Genomic DNA, 22,164 nt, shown 5'->3' with positions numbered 1-22,164 from the left:
AAGATGGGACCCCAGGATGAGCCGGAGGCGTTCCTCGGCCTTTTTGAGAAAGCTGCTGAGTCCAGCGGTTGGCCGAGGGACAGGTGGGCAATCCGGCTCCTCCCCCTCTTGTCCGGAGAGTCACAGGTGGCGGCGCAACAGCTGGCCCCAGAGAGCCTCCTGGTTTACGATGAGCTGAGGAGGGCCATTCTACAGCGGGTCGGCCGGAGCCCAGAGGAGCATCGCCAGCGTTTCCGGACGCTGGGCTTGGCAGAAACCGGTCGACCCTTCGCCCTCGCTCAGCAGCTCCGGGACTCGTGCCGCAGATGGCTGAGGGTCGAGGAAGGCGACGTGGAGAAGATCGTCGACCGGGTGGTGCTGGAGCAGTTTGCCACCCGTCTTCCCCGGCAGACAGCTGCGTGGGTCCAGTGCCACCGGCCGTCGTCGCTGGACTCGGCCATCCAGCTGGCGGAGGACCATTTGGTCACGTGCCCCGGGGTCGGGGAGGCAATTCCATCGGCCTCGCTCTCACACACCCCCACACCTCCTCCAAGTCGACCAGTGCCGGCTCCTCGAGCCCGGCCACCGGGTCCACCGCGGTTCCCGCCTCGGGGGCGAGGGGGACTGTTCCTCGGCCCGATGATGGGTCCAGCGGGATGCAGGGACGACCGGGGATCGGCGCTGGAGGAACACCACCCCATGTCTCCGTCCTCCCCACACCAAGCACCGCCCCCATTTTCTGCCGCCCGGGCGGCGGGTAGGTCTGGGCCGGCCTGTTGGCGCTGCGGGGACCGGACCATTTTCTCGACCGATGTCCCATGATGGATGTGGGGTTAATGGTTCGGGTCCCGGACGCCCTCAGGCTGCCCCCGGTCAGGCTGGCGAGTACCAGATACCAGTGAGTATTGGGGGGGTACCTATCGGGTCTGGTGGATTCCGGTTGCAACCAGACCTCGATCCACCAAAGCCTGATTCGATCCGTGGCATGGGATAAAGGCCGCGCGGTTAAGGTACGGTGTGTGCACGGGGATGTGGTTCAATATCCCCTCATGTCGTGCTGATAAAATTTAAAGGGAAAAAGCATAGAGTTGAGGTGGCCGTTAATCCCACCTCCGACATCCGTTAATTCTAGGGACGAATTGGCCTGCTTTTCCAGAATTATTAAGGGTTTTATGCACGGATGTTGCTTGGGGAAAGGGAAACCGGGGAAGGCGAGGGCTCGTGCAGGCGGGCAGTCAGAACCCGGCTCGCAGGGGTCTGCTCCGGGGGAGGAGAAAGCGGGATCGAGAGGCTGATCCTCTCGGACCGCGATGACTTTCCCCTGGAGCAGGCCCAGGACGAGACCTTAAAACGGGCTTTTGAGCATGTCTCGTCCATTGACGGGCAGCCGTGCAGCCTGCCCGACCTCTCGCCTACCCCTATTTTGCACTTCGGAACAATCGGTTATATCGAGTGGCCCAGGACGCTCAGACCAAGGAGGATATAACCCAATTATTAGTTCCAAAGAGCCGCCGGGAAATGCTTTTTCAGGCGGCTCATTGTAATCCAATGGCAGGACATCTGGGGCAAACTAACACTTAAATCGTCTCATGGCCCGGTTTTTTTGGCCGGGCATTCACGACAATGTGCGCAGGTGGTGCGCGTCTTGCCGTGAATGTCAGTTGGTGAATCCACCGGCCACACCAAAAGCGCCATTGCGCCCTCTTCCGTTGATGCAGGTCCCCTTCGAACGAATTGGGATGGACCTCATCGGGCCATTAGAACGATCAGCACGGGGACATCGGTTTGCTTTAGTCATAGTGGACTATGCAACCCGATATCCCGAGGCAGTAGCCTTGCGCAACATTTCGGCAAAGTGTGTTGCGGAGGCTCTGTTTCGTATCATCTCCCGGGTGGGGATCCCCCGCGAGGTCCTCACGGATCAAGGCACGGCGTTCATGTCACGCACACTGCGCGAGCTATACGAATTATTGGGCATTAAATCGATCCGGACCAGCGTCTTTCACCCACAAACAGACGGCCTGGTGGAGCGGTTTAATCGCACATTAAAGACCATGATTCGTAAGTCTACTGCGGAGACAGAGCGAGAGAGAGAAAGCCTGAGAGAGGAGTGCTTCACGAGAGGATCGTCAGCTCCAGTGGAACACGGAGGCTGGAAACAGAGACGCGCAGCGTCAGCTTTGAACTGTGATATATTTTTGTTAATAAACCGTACTTCTCCTCTGCAGTAGTCAACCTGTCCCCGATCTCTTCCTTCTCACCTACACGAACCTTGCTACAGGGCCATTCACATGTTCCATGTAAAAACCTGTGCAAAATGCTGGCTGCGTTGCTTTTTACCTCTTTCTTTTTTTGTGGTGTATTTACTGTATATTTACTCCGAAATTTGTTGTAATGACAATTTTAGAGAGAGAGTAACTTCGGGAGAGTTTTGGTCGACCATGATCCTTCTTTGTGAAAACGAAAGTAAACTTTTAAATATTAGTTCAGTACAGAAAAGAATAACAGTCCATCAGTGTCTTAATCTTTATTAATCTTAATCTAACCCAGTACAGCTGTTGCCTTACGATTTCATTGCTGAAAACGTATTTCCTTTAAAATTTCACTGCAAATGCTGCTCTCTGAAGGCTAAAGGTGCGCTCATCACATCACAGGGATGCAAAGCATATCTTGCCAGCTTGCTCATACATGTAATATGTAAGTATTATATCAGCCTTAAAACACCACTTCCCGAACGTCCGTAATTCACACATTACTGATTCCAACAGTATCGTGTCTCTTATCTGTATTGGTATAGTTGTGATGTGAACTATGCTATTATCCTTCATTTATAATCATTTTAAAAGTTATAACTTAGTTATTGTTATAGTGTGAATGTCCATTAAAGCTTAGTATATATCTCTGTTTACTATTACAATAATTAAAAAGCAATTTTTAAGCCTTATTCAACATCAAATGTGGTATGGAAGATGATTGCCTGGGAAACTGTCCTTTTCTCTACTCCCGCTCTCAATCCTCTTTCAATCAACCCGTGCCAGAGAGTGCCTTCCGGTTAAATTGCTGCGTTCCTCCTCTATGGAAGTTTGACTGGATCGGAATCTGGTATCACACTCACATCTCAACATGGCTCTAGTTAATGCTAGATCTGTCTGCAACAAGACTTTCATTTAAAATGACTTTTTTACTGGTCGCAAATTGGATATTCTTTTTTTGACAGAGGCATGGGCCAGTGTTGGTGAGTCGTCAGTTTTATTAGTACACCTCGATGTACTGGCAAGGGCGGCGGGGTTGCTATGGTTTTAAAACGATCTCTTAACATACGGACTGTTTCTGTTGGGGGTTATTCATCGTTTGAGCTACAGTGTATCGTGTTGGAGTCTGATTCATCTGTTGTGCTCTGTGCGCTCATTTATAGGCCACCTAATTTTAACAGTGCTTTTTTTACATAAGGTTTGGGAATTCTTAACTTGTATTATGCCATCATATGATCAGCTGTTATTATTAGGCGATTTTAATATCCACGTATGCTGCCCATGTCGGCCTTTGGTTGCTGAATTTTGTAACAGTTTGGAATCTTTTGTTTTTTGCAACATATAAACGGAGCAACCCATGTCCATGGTCATACTCTAGACCATGGCTATTCATTAGTTTGTCATTGGGGCCAGTTCATGAAAAGCATCCCAAATGAGGGGCCGGAGAGATATGGCTTGCAATACGAGGGATGACACAACAACAATAAGAAATCAGTTTTATTTTTTCCCAAATTCCGTTTTTTCTGTTAAACTTTTTCTGGATTCTGTGTTTTCCGTCATTAACTATACAATAAATTTGCCCACATGAAAAAATACTTATATTATTCTATATTTAAAAACCTGCAGTAGATACGTTGAACCATACAGGGAAAAATAAAAATAGAAATAAAATTGTTTTTGTTTTTTAGTCTACTTAAATGTAAGTGATATTTTTTATAAAAAGTTCTAATTTTGTATAATTTTACTAGCACATTTACTTTAGTTTACTAGGGCTTTAGTTTACTAAAGTAAATATTATACTCAGTGGTTGAACTATAAAAAAAAATCAAGAGGGATGGTGTGGTAAAATGTGAGTGTGTTATAATTTGTTAAAGTTAACCAGACTTTTATTTTGACGGGTTACCGCAAAGGGTGTTTGGTTTGACAGTTGCTTTTCTCACATGAAACAGTGAAGCAGGTCATGTGCATGCGTTCTCTTAAAGCTCCACGAGCACACGCAAAACAATTGCAGATTACATATTTACACACCATCTGAATATTTCTAAAGTTACTCATGCACAATTTGAATTGTGTTAGCTTTTCGGTGCTACTTTTTCAAATAATACATTTGCCATATTCTGTGTATTTTTGCCCCATAAGACACCCAAAGTTTTTTTCTACATTTAAACGTGCTGATGTTGTATTTTAATCTGCACAACAAAAACATCAGTGCATTGTAAGATGCCCAAGCAGGTTTTTCCACATTCAAACATGTCCATGTGTTGTATTTTAAAACTGCATAACAAAAAAAGAGAAATTCAGTGAAACAATATTAACCTACAGAGGCGCTGTTCTCCGACGCGCTATTCTTTGCTCTTGCCTCTGTATATTTGAAATGGTGGTCCTATTCGTGCTAGAAAAATGTCAGAAATGAAACTAATAAAAGTTAGTTCGTCATCGTCCTGTTTACCGTGTCTCACAGGATAGGCTGCTTGGGAGTCGCGCCTCTCGCCTAACGTCAAGTGACTCCTGCTCTGTGCTGCTGCAGCTCGTGCTGAATGGAACAGACGCGTGTCATTCCGTTCCCGACTGAACTAAATTTAGAGATTCTTTTTCACACTGTGCTACTTGAAGGGCCAGAACAAATTACATCGAGGGCCGGGTTCGGCCCGCAGGCCGCCAATTGAATAGACCGGTTCTAGACCTTATACTGTCATATGGTGTTGCTGTAGAACATGTAAGCATAGACAGTGCCTCCTTCTCTCACCACAATTCTATTGTTTTTAATGTGTCTGCTGTGAATTCTACAGTCACGAAAAAGCAAGTGGGCCATTACTCCCGTTGCATAAACTCATCTACTTTTTCTCAGTTTAATGAAATGTCTTTTACGTTGAAGTCTCTGTTTTAAATGCTGTTGAATCTTCCACTGGGCCTGGTGAATTAACTTCTCTTTTTTATTCATCTTGTTCTAATATTTTAGATTCCATTGCACCTTTTAAATTAAAAATACCCGACCAGAAATCCTATTATTGGTTAGATGATAATGCTCGCTCTCTTAGGCAGGCCTGTCGCAAAGCTGAGAGGAAATGGAAACATGATTCTTTAACTGTGTCTTATGAATTTTTTAAGGAGTATTGGCTAACTTTCAGAAATCGGCTAGGTCAAAGTATTTTTGTATCAAAGTATACTTGATTACCATGCATTCTCATAGACCTAGGATTTTATTTTACACAATTAACTCAATTATAAATCCAGATTGTCAGTTTCATGTGGAACCCTCAACTGAGCTTTGTGAGAAAAAAAAAAATATTTTTTTGTAGTCGATTTGTGGTAAATTCACTTGATTGGTGGCAGATTCTGTGACCATCTTTAAGAATCGGCTGAAAACACATCTCTTTCGTCAGCACCTGACCGATCATTTCTGACTTATATATCTTTTCTATTCTATCTATATATAAAAAATAATTAGCTCTGTACACTGTAATAGGCTTTGTGAGACATGTTTTATTGCACTTATGCTTTTTGTTGTCCTAATGCTGACCCAATTGCTTCCATTGTTTACCCAACTTGTAAGTCGCTTTGGATAAAAGCGTCTGCTAAATGAATGAATAAATGTAATGTAATGTAAATGATTCTTCACTTTTTCCACCTTTTGTTATGTTACAGCCTTATTCTAGTTTGACAGTTCATTCATGTTTAGACAAGAGCTGTAACTGTAAGCTGTTGTGTGAACAGAGCACCTTGAAGTAAATGAGAAGAGTTTATTTGCAAAACCAGAACTCTGTTTTTGTTCATTATGATTTACTATGTTTTTTATTGTGCATTCAAAGTAAGATCATTTAAACAGTCTGATTGTTTTGATTAAGTAATTATAACAAAAAAATACAGTTAAGTAACACAGTAAAAACACGATAAACATGATTTATGAAAATGAACATAAACAGAGTTATCTGGTTTTGCAAATAAACTCTTCATTTGGTCATGACACTTTTAGCAGACCATGGACTATTATATTATGTGCACTGAATAATATGAAATACAAATTGTAATAATTATATATATTCAATGGCCTCCATCATCTGTAAATAGAACACGTATGGACCCACCAGTACTTTTCCTAGAGCGGGCTGCCCGGCCAAACTGAACAATCGGGGGAGAAGGGCCTTAGTCAGGGAGGTGACCAAGAACCCGATGGTCACTCTGACAAAGCTCCAGCGTTTCTCTGTGGAGAGAGGAGACCTTTCAGAAAAACAATCATCTCTGCAGCACTCCACCAATCAGGCCTGTATGGTAGAGTGGCCAGACGGAAGGCACTCCTGGAGAATTCTCTGGTTTGATGAAACAAAGATTGAACTCTTTGGCCTAAATAGCAAGTGTCATGTCTGGAGGAAACCAGGCAGCACTCATCACCTGGTCACTACCATCCCTACAGTGAAGCATGATAGTTTCAGCATCATGCTGTCGGGATGTTTTTCAGCGGCAGTAACTGGGAGACTAGTCCGGATCGAGGGAAAGATGAATGCAGCAATGTACAGATACATCCTTGATGAAAAGAAGAATACGAAGAAGAATGGGAGAAACTGCCCAAAAATAGGTGTGCCAAGCTTGTAGCATCATACTCAAAAAGGCTTGAGGCTGTAATTGCTGCCAAAGATTCTTCAACGAAGTATTGAGCAAAGGCTGTGAATACTTATGTGCATGTGATTTTTTTTCTTTTTTCTAAAAAAATTTGTAAAGATTTCAAACAAACTTTTTTACCCACATAGTCATTATGGGGTACTGATTGTAGAATTTTGAGGAAAATAATGAATTTAATCCATTTTGGAACAAGGCTGTAACGTAACATAAAATGTGGAAAAAGTGAAGTGCTGTGAATACTTTCCGGATGCACTGTATAAACTAACCTTGCACATGCCTAATTGTGTTCTATTCCTTATGTGAACAGGTAAATTGGTGGCAATTGCAGTTACTGATGAGAAGGATCAAACAGAGCAGAGTGTCAGGTACAAAGATCATTCACAAACAGAAGTCTATGAAGTTATGCTATTGTGTCAGTCATTTTATGCTTTAAGAATTGTATACAGAATTTATCCATTTCAGTACTTTTCATCAGGTTAAAAGGTTTTGTCCAGAGAGTTGCTACTGAGAACAAGGAACAGTTTAACAGGTAAGATCCAAATCACTCTTGTTTTGCTAGTTTATCTAGTTGGCTTTATGTGGACAAATATTTGTGTTGTTGTAGGGCTGTAAAAAATAAATAAAGATTAAGATCACAGGTGCCGCAATGCACTAATTGTCAAATGGGTCAATAACATTATAGAATTTTTTGCAGCAAAGGCAAAAAGTCTGAAGTCCTGTCAGTTTTTAACAACAGGTCCTATTGAGCAGTCTTATTTAAGATCTCTCCTGTCACATAATAAGAAATTACCATTACTATAATGCAGTGGGGAACAGTCAGGGAGCTACTATAATGTTTCACTTGGTGTAGTATGTAGCTCACCTGTCTGCGAGTATTCCTAATCGTTTTAGTTGTATATTTGCTAACTAATAGTTATGTTCACTTCCACTTTTATCCTGCGGTTGTTTACGTTATGTGCGCATTGCCTCCACCACCACATAAATTATTGCGGTAAGTCATGGCTTCCTCTTTTGTTATCTTGCCTGCACCTCATCCCACATGTATAGCTAAGCATCTTCCGTCAGCGAAGAGGGTTTACATGTGATAAATCTAAGGAAATAATCATGCTCGCGGAGATAACAGAATTATAAACATGCATCCGAACCAAACAAGGAACCAAAACTCCAATGATGTATACAAATGGAAAAAAAACATGACTCTGGCCAAGAGAGCCTGTTCTCAGCTTCAGTTCTCTACAATTAATCTTACGAATAGACATAAAACAGCCTAACTATTTCCCTGCATTTATCGCATATAAAACCCTCGCAGCTGACAGAGAAGGCTAAGCTAAACATATGACATGAAGTGCAAGTAACAATAATAGGAATAGTAGCCATAACTCACCGGGTTTGAAGTGCAATTCCAGCTTACCAAGGTTGCTCGATGAATCATAGTATACTCGCTTAAAAAGAGAAACAGTTAGCACTTAAGACAAATCAGAGGCAAGATGATATTCCACAGTGTAAACAGAAAGCAAGCTAACACGCTATTGCTATGCTAATGGCGTTAAGTTAACTATCAATTTTGGTTTAGAATCTTCAAGTAAATAACAAGAACAGGGTTATTGAGATATCAGGATAAGTTAGCAACGACAATGATAAGTAACGATAATAAAATAATAAAATACACTAATATTAAAGCGAAATGTAAGTGCATGGATTCAAACAAACCACCGGCAGCGATGCACACAGGAACCAGACAAGAAACCCTCTTATTACTATCGAATAAAACGCCAAGATTTTTTGCTGACAACGACGGTTTTATGGAACATCCATCAATAGTTAAGCAGTATTCTTTGTTGTTACGTATGGTGGTTTTCGGTCCAATAAGTAACACTTCTGTTTTGTCCGAGTTAAGTAATAAAAAGTTTTTACTCATCCAGTTTTTTATATCGACTATGTATTCCATTTTTATATTAAACTGCTGTGTTTCAAGAGGCTTTGAGGAAATATAAAGTTAGGTATCATCAGCATAGCAGTGAAAGCTAACTCCTTGTCTCTTAATTATATCTCCTAGAGGTAGCATGTATAGTGCGAAGAGCAGAGGCCCTAAAACTGAGCCCTGTGGTACACCGTACTGGACTTGCGATTTGCGTGACACCTCATTGTTTATTGAAAACAGTCGGATAAGTAAGATTTAAACCTTTTCAAAGCTATTTCATTAATGCTGAGGTAAAGTGTATGTAAAAGTGTGCTGTGGTCAATGGTGTCAAATGCAGCACTAAGGTCTAGCAGCACTAATAACGAGATACAGCCACGGTCAGACGCCAAAAGCAGATCGTTTGTAACTCTGATCAAAACAGTCTCTGTGCTGTGATGTGCTCTAAATCCTGATTAGAATTCTTCATTGATGTCATTCCTTTGGAGGAAGGAACATAATTGAGTTGAAACTGCTTTTTCAAGTACTTTAGTAATAAGGGATAGATTTGATATAGGTCTGTCGTTAAAGTGTCACGAAACCTCCCCTTTCAGCTACCAGAACGACCAGACACAGGAACAGTTTCTTCCCTCAAGCAATCCATCTTATGAACACTTGACATTAAACGCGGAACACACAACTCTATTTTACATTATTTATTCACCAAATTTGCACATACAGTATCAGACCTGTACATACATAATTGTCTATATTGTATATTGTGTTTTTGCTGTTTTGTACATTGCCTATTTCTATATTATTATTATTATTTTTTATCATCTGTGTTCTGTCCTGTTGCTGTCTTTCTGTTGCACTATGGAGCTTCTGTCACTATAGCAAATTCCTCATGTGTGGCCAATAAAGCTCATTCTATTCTATTCTATTCTATTCTACATTCTACCTCACTGTCGTTTTTGAAAAATGCAATTAAAATGGGCGTGAACACTGTGAGAAGAAGAGCCATTAACCCTTTATGACCTGCCATTGAACAATTCCGCTAGAGTACATTTTAGTATTTTTACATGCTGTGCTGTCATGCTTTTGAGTATTTTCACATGCCATACATCAATACAATCCTTACACTCCCAATTTGAAGGCTATGTATGTAATTGATCCATAGTAACTAGGTAAACAGGTCAAAAGTGCAATAAACCCACCAAAAAAAGGAAAATCTTTTTTTTCTCAATGTATTTGACTAAATACAGAATTATCACAAATATCAACCTCAAACTTGTCAAAGTAAAAAACTTGCATCAAACACTTCAAAATCACATATAATTTATTTGGACTGTTTACATAAAATAGTTTGTGAGATATAATCATCTTTGTAAACCGTGCGTTGTGAAGTAAAACAGCTTTTGAGAGCAATGTTGATTGAACAGCTAAAACAGACCATGTAAAATAATAAATTACCCTAATATCTGTACTTTATCAGAACTATAGATGCAAAAAGACTGTGAAGACACTTGTGACAGTTCCTGACCAGAATAACGCAGAGGGGCTCTTGACATGTTTCACACATAAATGGAGTGCATTTGAATTTGTGGGGTCAAAAGATAAATAAATAAATAAAACATAAATAACCCAAAACAAACCTAAACATACTGAAAGACACCGCTACATATACACAGCTTAGCTGTGATGAGACTTGTGGCAGTTCCTGTCCAGAATAACACAGAGGGGCACTTGGCAGGCCTCGCAAATTGATTGAAACTGGAGCAGATGAGCATTCGGAAAGTTCATCTTCGTCGGACGTGAGTAGTAACTCCAAAACCTCCGCGCTCGTATAATTTTTTTGTGAAGTCATAACGTTACGCATCCAAGTGTGTGTGTTTGCACTTGCGTTTGTAAATGTGCATGTGTGAAAGAAATGATCAAGCAACGGACTGTAATAATAAAGAGTCTCAAAGAAAACACAGTCTCATGAATAATAATGAGACACCGATGCGTCATCAAATCCTTTGATGATGGCCAGATGAGGATTTTAAACCCGTAAGGCAAAAATAGCGCAAAAAAACTAGAAATTAACTAGTTTTCCACATACAGTTGCTAACATTGTTTTCTATGATGTGCAACACAACCAACTTTGTTTATATCTAAATAAATGTTGTTTAGTGTTTCGTAGCTCTTTAAATAGTACTTTAGGGTCAAGTAGGAGTTTTTTAACAAGGGGCCTTGTAACCTTATATGCTTTAGGCACATATCCTAGTATCAGAGTTGAGTTAATAATGCTAAAAAGAGGATCTATCATTTCTGGGAGCAGGTTTTCAGTAGATTTGTAGGTATAGGGTCTAGCATGCATGTTGTTGATTTAGAATTTTTAGATGATCTAATGATTTTAGACAGCTCATTGTGATCTGCGGTAGAAAATAATTGCAAATGCTCCTTAGGGGAGTTGCCTTAGGGGCAACTAACTACAGCTCTGTAGTTAGTTGTTTGATCAGCTAGTATAGCCTCTGGTTACATAGTTTGATTTTTTTTTCTAATATCATCAAATTTATTTGTGATGAAGTTCATAAATTCATCACTGCTATGCTGATATCCAAAATCAGCAGTCGCTGACATCAGCATGTTAATTTAGCCACTGTGTTAAATAAACACCAAGGGTTGTGCTGGTTTTCTTCTATTAGTGATGAAAAGTAGGCTGATCTAGACGTTTTAGGGCTTTCCTGTATTTTCAAATACTATCCTTCCATGCTGTACGAAATACCTCTAATTTTGTTTTCTTAACGCTGCGCTCCATTTTTTGGAGTGTGTTTATTATACCACGGTGTTGGGCTGCTATCTTTAATCTTCTTGAAGCGCAGAGGAGCAACTGTGTCTAGTGTTTGCAGAAAGTGGAGTTAAAATTTTCTTCGGCGGTAATGTCAAGATCTTCTACGTTATTACTCATGCTAGGAAATTGAGACAATTCAGGCAGATTATGGAGAAACGAAAAAATCCAGTCTTGGCTTGACTTTCTCTCATAGTATGGCACTTAGGTCATCCACTGATTCTGGCCATGGACCTGTCAGAGTTACTTTTACAGCAATATATGTGGCAATGTAAACACGAAGCACACATTTCTGGGATGCTGCAATCATCTGGAAGACAAACCCATGAATAAAGGATTAAAACAGATAATGGCATATTCAGTTAAGTTGTTTCAACACATACAATTAACAGTTATTCTCACACTATTATTATGAGTTATTAGTATCCGTAACCTAGAATGCAAGGATACATCACTATAGACTTTTAATTTTGGAGGCTTTGCTGTCAAAAACAATCATACAAATTTTCTTTATCCTATTGTTAAAAATGGTTTAAAGTCCAAATCAACAGTTGGTTTAAAGGAGAGGTTTCTTTCTACTTTTACAGAAATGTAATATAAATCTTAGGGGTCCACAGAATGTGTCTGTGAAGTTTCACCTCAAAATACAGCGCAGATCTTTTATTATACCATGCCCTAATTGCCCAGTGTTGCATGTGAGGAGAAACACGCTGTTTTGGTGTGTGTCTCTTTAAGTGATGTCTCTTTAAATGATCTGCTAGTCTCCGCCCCCTTTTCAGCAGATAACGCAGCCAGGGCTGTGAGCCTGTGCTTTCAATTCAATTCAATTCAATTTTATTTATATAGCGCTTTTCACAATGTGCATTGTTCCAAAGCAGCTTTACAGGAGCAAATAAGAAAAACACAGAAAGGTAAAACACAGCACAGTGCATGGTGTTTATAGACCAAGCAAGATCATTATAATAAATAATATCTAATAAATAAATGAATAAATAAATAAATGCAGTCTCCCGGTGAGCAAGCCTCTATCGACAAAAGAAGGGTCACATAAAGCGAATGAGAAACGCTGTTTCCGTCTTTAAACACCAAACACATTGTTTTCTAAAAGCGAACAGACTCCTAACAAAGGCGTCATGTTTTCTACATGCAAAATTACATATGACAAACCGGTCGCGTATTTACAAACCGTAACACTGCTTTCTATAAATGAATATACCTATGGAAGAAAGGTCACATGAAGCGAATGAGAAACACCGTGTCTTGTCTTTGAACACCAAACACATTGTTTTCTATAAGCATACCTGTTTCCCCCGGGGCCATTCGTGAAGGTGTTCAGGTCCCCTTGGTCCGGTCTCAAACACTTTTGTGGGTGTGACCCGCTATCGCGGCCCGGTGTTTCAAGGGTGAAATAACAAAACGGGAGGGTGGCGGAGATGGGTGTGAAAAACGGGAGATTCACGAGTTCGCCTATGCAGATAATAATGATAGCAGGGGTAGGAAAGGTATGCGTATTTGGCGTGCTTGTCCAGGGAGCGGGCTCCGAGCTCGCCGGTTCCTTCTGAACCCGGAACACTCTCCCTCTGATAGGGGCGAGTTCACCGAGCTCGGAAACGGCCCGAATGGTCCCAGAGCTCACCCCCAGGGGTCCTGCTATAGAAAGCGAGTTCGTGGAGAGGAGCCAGGGAGGTGGAGGGATGTTGAATTACTTGTAGAGATTACGCCGGTAAGATTTCTGGTCTATTAATGAGAAGGCTCGCTAGAGCTGATATGGTAGATGTCGTGTTGCTGACAGCGAACCAGCCGAGTTTGATTATATGCTCCGGCTTCTCCCGAACTTTGTTAATAGAACATAATTTCTAACAGGAGTGTTGACAGGTATATCTATAAGCGAACAGACTCCTAACAAACGCGTCAAGTTATCCATATGCGAAAGGATGACAAACCAGTTGTGTATTTAGAAAACCAAACACACTGCTTTCTATAAGTGAAAGTACCCATGACAGACCCATCGCGTGTTTACAGACCACACACACTGCTCTCTATAAGTGAAGATACTCAAGACAAACGCATCGCGTTTTCTCTAAGTGAAAGTAACGTTACACAGGACAATCCCGTTGCGTGTTTACAAGCCATACACATTGCTTTCTTTGCGTGAACGGACAAACGTTTCATAATGATGTTTTACTTACTTTTAAGTTGCCACAGGTCCCTGAGGTCTTACTTAAAAAATAACGGTACTTACAATGTCTTTATTTGCAGCTTTGCCTCATTCAGTCTGGTGGATTTCCATTAAAAACAAAATAAATCCATTGCTCTCCTGTCAGGCTGGGATCAGTGTTCTGTGCTGCTCAGTGCAGCCAACAACAGAACACTTAGCATGCTTTGCTCTGCTTTGCTTACTTTTGCCATGGTGTCGGAACATATGTAATTCACATATGTCGCTTGCGAAAACAAAAATGGCGGAAAATGGACATGTTCAGAAAAAGGGGCGGTAATATTATGATAAGAACGACTACCTACGTCAGAAAGCGAGCGAAATCTGAACGTTTTCATGAAATGTCCCATTTAAGATCAACATTGACAGTGAACATGTTTCTTAAACTCATATGATGAACATACATTGTTAGTGCAGCAGTACAAAACGTTTGGGCGTGAACAGCACTTTTCCTTAAACCCTGTATGCAGAGAAGGGGTATGCTGTCATTGAGTTTTGATATGCTGTGGACAGCAACATTCCCCCCGGGAAAGCTCATATGATCTCAGAAGTTCAATGTAGCATAATTTGAGTTCTGTGCAAAGAAATGTGACATCGATGTTAACAAGAAAGATCTGTTCAATTTTGCCAAACTGGGGCAGGAGGGGGGGCCACATTCCAACATCATAATTAGTTCAATCCATATTTGCTCTTTTATGCGATTTGAAATTTTGAACAAGATTCTCGTATCTCGTATCTCATTTTTTCAAGGTTTCTGTGCACCTTTTCAGTCATCTTTCGCAAAGAATGGAAGCTGCGTTGGAGTGTTTTCACAGTATTTTGGGTGCTGGGTTATGTCGCTACATACCAGACAACAATAATATTGGCAGAGAGAAAATATTCACTGTAAAAAAACATGACAGGATCAGAAGAGCGAAACAAAAAAGAAGGAATATATGGAGATGGATGACATGCATGGCAGCATGCGGTAAGGAACATTCTTCTGTTTACATACAACTACACCTACAACGACAAGACTTTCAAGTAGGGCTGTCAACGGTAACGCGTTAACGCATGCGATTAATTATTTCAAATTAACGCGTGAAAAATATTTAACGCAATTAACGCAGCATCCGTTTGTTTTGACATCCTTTGTCTAGCGTTACATTATGTAATCACGCTCTTATTCGCGCGATTTGAAACAGTTGCTTTGACATGTTCAATGAAGATAGATAGCTTCTAAACTGTGGGACGCGGCAAAACGCAACGCGAGGTCCAGCCTGGTGTGTACAGTAACGGGCTAAAGGCTGCGTCGGTGAATCTCTGTCAGACAGCGCATCCGTGTTAAGCTCTCTTTCGTGCCATGTTTAGAAAGAGGGAAGCGCCTTCACGTCATTTCCGGGAGATAAGTCAGTAAATTCGAGTAAAATCACAGAGTTCACTTATCCAGTGCGAATGCTCAACATGATCACAGACAATCTCTGCAATTATTACAAATGACCAGAGGTCCCCAGATAATACTAATCCCGTGCAAATAGGGCTTATGTCAATCATTTGTAAAAACATTTACACTGGCATACCAATCTATACACAATGTAAGTAAAATCATTGATCTCATATTTCTCATTGCGTTTCGCAAATATAGATTTTTATTCATTTCTGTAATTTGTGGCATTGATTATTTCATTTTGATGTCATTTGTATTTGGGTTAAATATGTAAATTTGTAATTTGACACATATTTAAGATGTACATATGTTTCTTTCTTTAATGAATTTACATTTTTCTTTTTTGGGAGACAAACTTTTTGATTGCTCTTGTCTTATACCCTTATGAAGGCCTGCTAGGGCCGATACGCATTGGTGGTTTTAATAGTCTTTTTAAATCACCACACTTGCCTGGATATGGAATATTTCTATTTATTGGGAAGAATCAAAGTTTTGTGATTGATATTTTCCGCTTCCGGAGCACCCATAGCACGTGGAGTTGACCTTTTTGAGTACCAGATGCAAGATGCCAGATCTTTTATATATAATTTAATTAGTTCTACATCAAAATGAAATATTTCATTTTGTAATTGTAACTGCCTAACACTGCCTAAGAATTCATAGTCTTTCAAACTATATTTTCCCCAAACGTTTTTACCTGCTTTGTTAAACTCCCTGAACTCTCTGTAAGTCACTTTGGATAAAAGCATCTGCTAATGACTAAATGTAAATGTAAATGTTGTGATGATAAACCACAAATCAGTTTTACATTTTGTCGTATTTTCTGTTTATTAGGGATTTCCAGTTTGGCCACATGGATGGTAATGACTACATCAACAGCCTGATAATGGGGTCAGTATCTCTAGAGCATTATTTAAAGCAGCCAATGTCATTGTTTCCTGTATTTGTTTTCTTATTTTATTCTTTCTCTAGCGTTACGGCCTTAAAGTTTACAGTAAAGACCAAAAACGATAACTATAAAGATAACTGTAATGGTTAAATATAGCTGCAAATATAAGTTTGCACGTGCATTAAGGTGGGCTGTTTTGTCTTTTGTAAGTGACAGTTTGCTGTTGCCAGTTGGTGGCGCAAACCAGGACTCACAATGGCCACATCAATTTGATAAGCCTGGGTCATCTTTATTCTAAACCCTTGTTTTAACCTCGGGTAAACGTACATTTCACTCTTGTAATTTGGAGGCGGGGTTATTCCCGCATTTTACCTGGAATTATGAAACCCGAAGCAGGGTTAGCTCTGCCTTTGCAGGGTTAACCCCGCATTGCGGTGCCAAACGTATGCAGTGTGAAACAAGGGTTTTTGTATACTTTACAATAAAGTAATAATATAAATAAATATTAACATAAATTGAATAAAATATAAATACAGGGCTATTAGACTGTGACCAAAATGCGAAAAAAATGATAACGTGCTCGTGCACTCCCTCTGTTTCCAAACTAAAGTGTGTGTTTGACTTAATTTGGTGTTGCACTGACCGGGCAGCAAAAAAGCATCGCGGGACAGACTCCTCCGTATACTCTCGTTCTGCGCAGTGCTTAATGAAGTTGAACATGTTGGTTTCTGAACTGTCTTTCACCCTCACACGTTAATCAATAGCAAATGACACGATGAAAAAAGGTCGGAAGACAGAATCCATGTTTCACGTGGCGCATTCAGAGAATATGTTTTACCTGAATTACAGCCGGGTGTGAATGTGTTCAAAAAACATGTTGCCTTTTCTTCCCTGACACATGGACGTCCGCACATGCAGCTGACATAAAAGAAAAATCCTATCCAGTGAAGTATTTTCCGTGTTAACCTCTATCTTTTGCGATGTTTTAACAGCTGTGAATAACAAACAACAGCGCGTCAATGTCCGCCAAATGTCCGATTCGTGACCTAATGACTCATTTGAACAGATTCATTTTGTTGAAACAACTCATATGGCAAACACTGAACTCAGGAGACTCTGTCTGAACTGTATGAACTTGTCGTGTCGCATCGCGTCTACACATGTCCGGTGTAGACATGGTATAAGAGTGCCGGTTAAAAATATAATTAAGAATCAATTTATCAGTTAAATAATTCAAACATACAATGTAATGCAGGGCTATTCAATTAGTTTGTCATGGGGACCAGTTCATGAAAAGCATCCCAAATGAGGGGCCAGAGAGATATGGCTTGCAATACGAGGGATGACACAACAACAACAAGAAATCCGTTTTATTTTTTCCCAAATTCCGTTTTTTCTGTTTAAATTTTTCTGGATTCTGTGTTTTCTGTCCTTTACTATACAGTATATTTGCCCACATGAAAAAATACTTCAGTATACTAAAGTATTCACTTATAAACTATATTAAAAAACCTGCAGTAGATACGTTGAACCATACAGGGAAAAATAAAAATAGAAATAAAATTGTTTTTGTTTTTTAGTCAACTAAAATGTAAGTAATATTTTTTATAATAAGTTCTAATTTTGTATAATTTAACTAGCACATTTACTTTAGTTTACTAGAGCTTTAGTTTACTAAAGTAAATGATATACTCAGTGGTTGAACTATAAAAAAAATCAAGAGGGATGGTGTGGTAAAATGTGGGTGTGTTATAACTTGTTCAAGTTAACCAGACTTTATTTTGACGGGTCGCCACAAAGGGTGTTTGGTTTGACAGTTGCTTTTCTCACAGTGAATGAAACAGTGAAACAGGTCATGTGCATGCGTTTTCTTAAAGCTCAACGAGCACACGCAAAACAATTGCAGATTACACATTTACACACCATCTAAATATTTCTAAAGTTACTCATGCACAATTTGAATTGTGTTAGCTGTTCGGTGCTACTTTTTTAAATAATGCATTTGCCATATTCTGTGCCATTCCGCGTTATACAGCAACATTCCGCGATTCAATCATAGGGTCCTAAGTTAAATATGGGAGCCCATATGTTGTACTTTTGCCCCATAAGACACCCAAAGTTTTTTTCTACATTCGAACATGTTCATGTGTTGTATTTTAAAACTGCATAACAAAAAAAGAGAAATTCAGTGAAACAATATTAACCTACAGAGGCGCTGTTCTCCGACGCACTATTCTCTGCCCTTGCCTCTGTATTTTTGAAATGGTGGTCCTATTCATGCTAGCAAAATGTCAGAAATGAAACTAATTAAAGTTATCCGTTAGTCCGTCATCGTCCTGTTTACCGTGTCTCACAGGAGAGGCTGCTTGCGAGTCGCGCCTCTCGCCTAAAGTCACGTTGTCAGGGTCCTGTCCTTCCTATTCGGAGTTTTCGTGTCATGTGGACAGGGTCGTGACAGTACCATGTCTTGTGTGTGTGTTTCGTTTTGTGTGGAGACACGTGGCGGTTTGTTTTGACATTTCGCCACGTGTCCTCCTGTCTTTCGTCTAACTCCGCCCCCTTGTTTCTCCGTTAGTGTTTCATCTCCCTCACCTGTCCCAATCATCTTCCCGCCAGTTCTCATTTATGTTAAGTCTTGTCACCTGCCCGTCACCGTCCCTGTGTAGTTATCCCTCGTCAGTTTTCCTTCCCCTTTATAGTCCTGTCTTTATTCCCAGTCCTTGTCGGTTAATTGTGTGTATGTTATTGTATGCGTGCTCCTCGGTCCTTGTCCTTGTTCTGTATTCATCATGGATTACGTGTTTCCCTGGACTATTATTTCCTGTTTGGATTTATTATTTGGACTATTCTTTGTGTTTACTTTATTCCCCGTTCGGGAGGTATTTTAGTTTCATTCATGGTTTTGGTTTTGTACTGTTTTCCCCATAGTGGGTTTTTATTTATGTCTTATTAAAGTCTTCTTTGTTTAACCCATCAAGCTGCCTGCGTTTGGGTTCTGTCTTCTCCTTCATACCCTGACAGAATGAACCGACCAAAAATGAACCCAGCAGGCAGCATGGACGCTGTACGTTCCCGCCAGGCTCGTCTAATATGCAGCATTCGCCAGGGAACCGGAAGCGTAGATGACTATGCGGGCCGGTTCCTCGAAGTCGCAGAGGAGATTGTGTTCGAAGAGGAAGAGTTGGTGACGCTCTTCAACGCCGGTCTCAGGGAGCCACTCTCGCGTGCGGAGATGAGGTCGCTGACACCGCTGGACTTTGATGCGATATGGCTGTATGCCGCTGATCGATCGGAGTCCAGGGTCTCAGTTCAACCCACCTACTCATCTCCGCTGGTCGCGATCCCTGAGGGCCGTCCCCTGAAGATCGGGGTTGTGGGAGTCGCCACACCGTTCCCTCCACCACCAGTGAGCCTCGGTGGCAAACGGGGCAGGCGAGAATCCTGGGGTTCCTCGTCAGAGGCTTCCAACCGGCCTCCAGTCCGGTGCAGCCGGCGTCCAGTCTAATGTCCAGTCCGGTGCAGCCGGTGTCCAGTCCGGTGATCCAGCCTTCGTCCAGTCCGGAGATCCAGCCGGCGTCCAGTCATGTGCCCAGCCCGGTGCAGCCGGAATCCAGTCCGGTGCAGCCGGAGGTCCAGCCGGTGCGGCCGGCATCCCAGCCGGTGTCCAGTCCTGTGTCCAGTCTTGTGGTCCCGAGTCCCGAGTATCCTGTCCAGTGTGTCAGTCGGCCTTCCAGCTGGCGTCAAGCCCTGCCCAGCCGGTGATCCAGCCGACGTCCAGTCCGGTGATCCAGCCGGCGTCCAGTCCGGAGGTCCAGCCGGCGTCCAGTCCGGTGATCCAGCCGGCATCTAGTCCGGAGATCCAGCCGGCATCCAGTCCGGCGATCCAGCCGGCGTCCAGTCCGGTACCGCCGGCGTTCCAGTCGGCGGTCCCCCCCAGGACTTCCCTCCCTGGGTTCCCCAGAACTCCGCGCCCTCAAGCGCGCCCAGGGGCTAAGACTATTCCCCCTAAGACTGTCCCTTCATGTCCCAGCCCCTTAGGACTTCCCCCTATGGACTCTTTTGTTCCCCCACCTCCCCGCCCTAGGAAACACGCTGACCCTCCTAGGTCCCCACCCCTGGTCCCCAAGTTTGTCCTGCCCATTCCCCCCTCCCTTCCCGTTGATATTTTTCTTATTGACCAACCCCTTCGTAGTTCTGTCAGCCTTGCCCCTAGTATGTTCTGTTTTGTCTGTGTGGTGTCTGTCTTCCTGTCTGTCTTGTCCCGCTGAATGTTTTCCCCTTGGGCCGTTCGGGGTTCGGCCCTTGGAGCGGGGGTACTGTCAGGGTCCTGTCCTTCCTATTCGGAGTTTTCGTGTCTTGTGGACAGGGTGTGACAGTACCATGTCTTGTGTGTGTGTTTCGTCTTGTGTGGAGACACGTGGCGGTTTGTTTTGACATTTCGCCGCGTGTCCTCCTGTCTTTCGTCTAACTCCGCCCCCTTGTTTCTCCGTTAGTGTTTCATCTCCCTCACCTGTCCCAATCATCTTCCCGCCAGTTCTCATTTATGTTAAGTCTTGTCACCTGCCCGTCACCGTCCCTGTGTAGTTATCCCTCGTCAGTTTTCCTTCCCCTTTATAGTCCTGTCTTTATTCCCAGTCCTTGTCGGTTAATTGTGTGTATGTTATTGTATGCGTGCTCCTCGGTCCTTGTCCTTGTTCTGTATTCATCATGGATTACGTGTTTCCCTGGACTATTATTTCCTGTTTGGATTTATTATTTGGACTATTCTTTGTGTTTACTTTATTCCCCGTTCGGGAGGTATTTTAGTTTCATTCCTGGTTTTGGTTTTGTTCTGTTTTCCCCATTGTGGGTTTTTATTTATGTCTTATTAAAGTCTTCTTTGTTTAACCCGTCAAGCTGCCTGCGTTTGGGTTCTGTCTTCTCNGCAGTACACGCAATACAAGAGCACAGGACAAAGAAACAAGAGGGTATATATAGGGAAGACAAACGAGGGATAACGACATGGGGCAGGTGTGGGACATTAAACACTCAGGGAAAGATAACGAGGAAACGAGAGGAATGGGGCCAATGACAAGACACTGGAGAGAACGTATATCATTGTCAAACGGACAATAATATGTTTCTCTCCACACATAACCAAAGACTTTGCCATGGCTCTGCTACAGGACCAAGAAAAACATGACTAAGGAAGCAGAGCCATGACATTTTCACACTGTGCCACTTGAAGGGCCGGAACAAATTACATTGAGGGCCGGGTTCTGCCCGCAGGCCGCCAATTGAATAGCCCGGATGTAATGTAAATAAATACTTTTTGAATGGTCAAACTAGTATACATTTAAAATGTAGTTTAATACAACATTAAAACAATAAATTAAAAAAAAATGTTTAAAGAGTACATAACTAGGGATTTTTAAGGTCCTAATTTGGTTTATGGAGTGTCCAACAACAAGTTTATGTACTGAGAAGGTGTAAAAACACTATTATTTCGTAATAATAGGTAATTATTCTTACCTTACTTCTTGACTGATTCTCAAATGATTTGTTGCGCGATTCATCTGTCTAATCCCCTCCTTTCCGCTAGCCTAGTCTGATGTGATTGGTCTACCACGAACGAGGCTCACAAGCTACAGTGTTTGGGGAGAAGAGTGAAGTTTCCGCCGGCAGTCCTAGCAAAACGTAGGCTGGGACTTTATGAAGTGACGTAAATCACTTCATAAAGGTCGCGAATCGGACTAGGGACAACTCGTTTGCGTGATTCGGACTAGGGACAACTCGTTTGCGTGATTCAGAGTCGACTCCCTTTTTTCCAAGCCAGTAACTGTTATTCATTAACCTTCGGATTTACAACTTGGCAGACTGCTTACTTTCAAACATGGCAACATTACACACTGCATGAAATATAATTTTCATGATCTTATGTTATGTACTCTTTAAATTATAAAATAAATAAGAAAATGTTCAAACTGTTTATTTAATTCATGTTTCGAAAACATAGATAAATAAAACAATAAAAATGTATATTAATCACTTTTTAGAAAACATTTTTTTTAAAGTAT

At 41.7% G+C, this 22,164-nt stretch overlaps 1 protein-coding gene across 1 annotated transcript in view; it reads left to right on the top strand.

Moving 5' to 3' along the window:
- Positions 1-16,273, top strand: part of tmx3b (thioredoxin related transmembrane protein 3b) — a 108,936-nt gene extending 92,663 nt beyond the window's left edge. The window contains exons 9-11 of the mRNA XM_057327556.1: positions 7,156-7,213; positions 7,324-7,377; positions 16,054-16,273. Of these exons, the coding sequence (XP_057183539.1) occupies positions 7,156-7,213; positions 7,324-7,377; positions 16,054-16,258 (317 nt within the window). The 3' untranslated portion in view covers positions 16,259-16,273. The remainder of the gene's footprint in view (positions 1-7,155; positions 7,214-7,323; positions 7,378-16,053) is intronic.
- Positions 16,274-22,164: the final 5,891 nt, after the last annotated feature.

Source organism: Triplophysa rosa, unplaced genomic scaffold, assembly GCF_024868665.1.
Source record: "Triplophysa rosa unplaced genomic scaffold, Trosa_1v2 scaffold248_ERROPOS245281, whole genome shotgun sequence".
NCBI classification, from domain to species: Eukaryota; Metazoa; Chordata; class Actinopteri; order Cypriniformes; family Nemacheilidae; genus Triplophysa; species Triplophysa rosa.
Note: the sequence above shows the minus strand (reverse complement) of the source record. Positions and strands in the feature narration are given on the sequence as shown.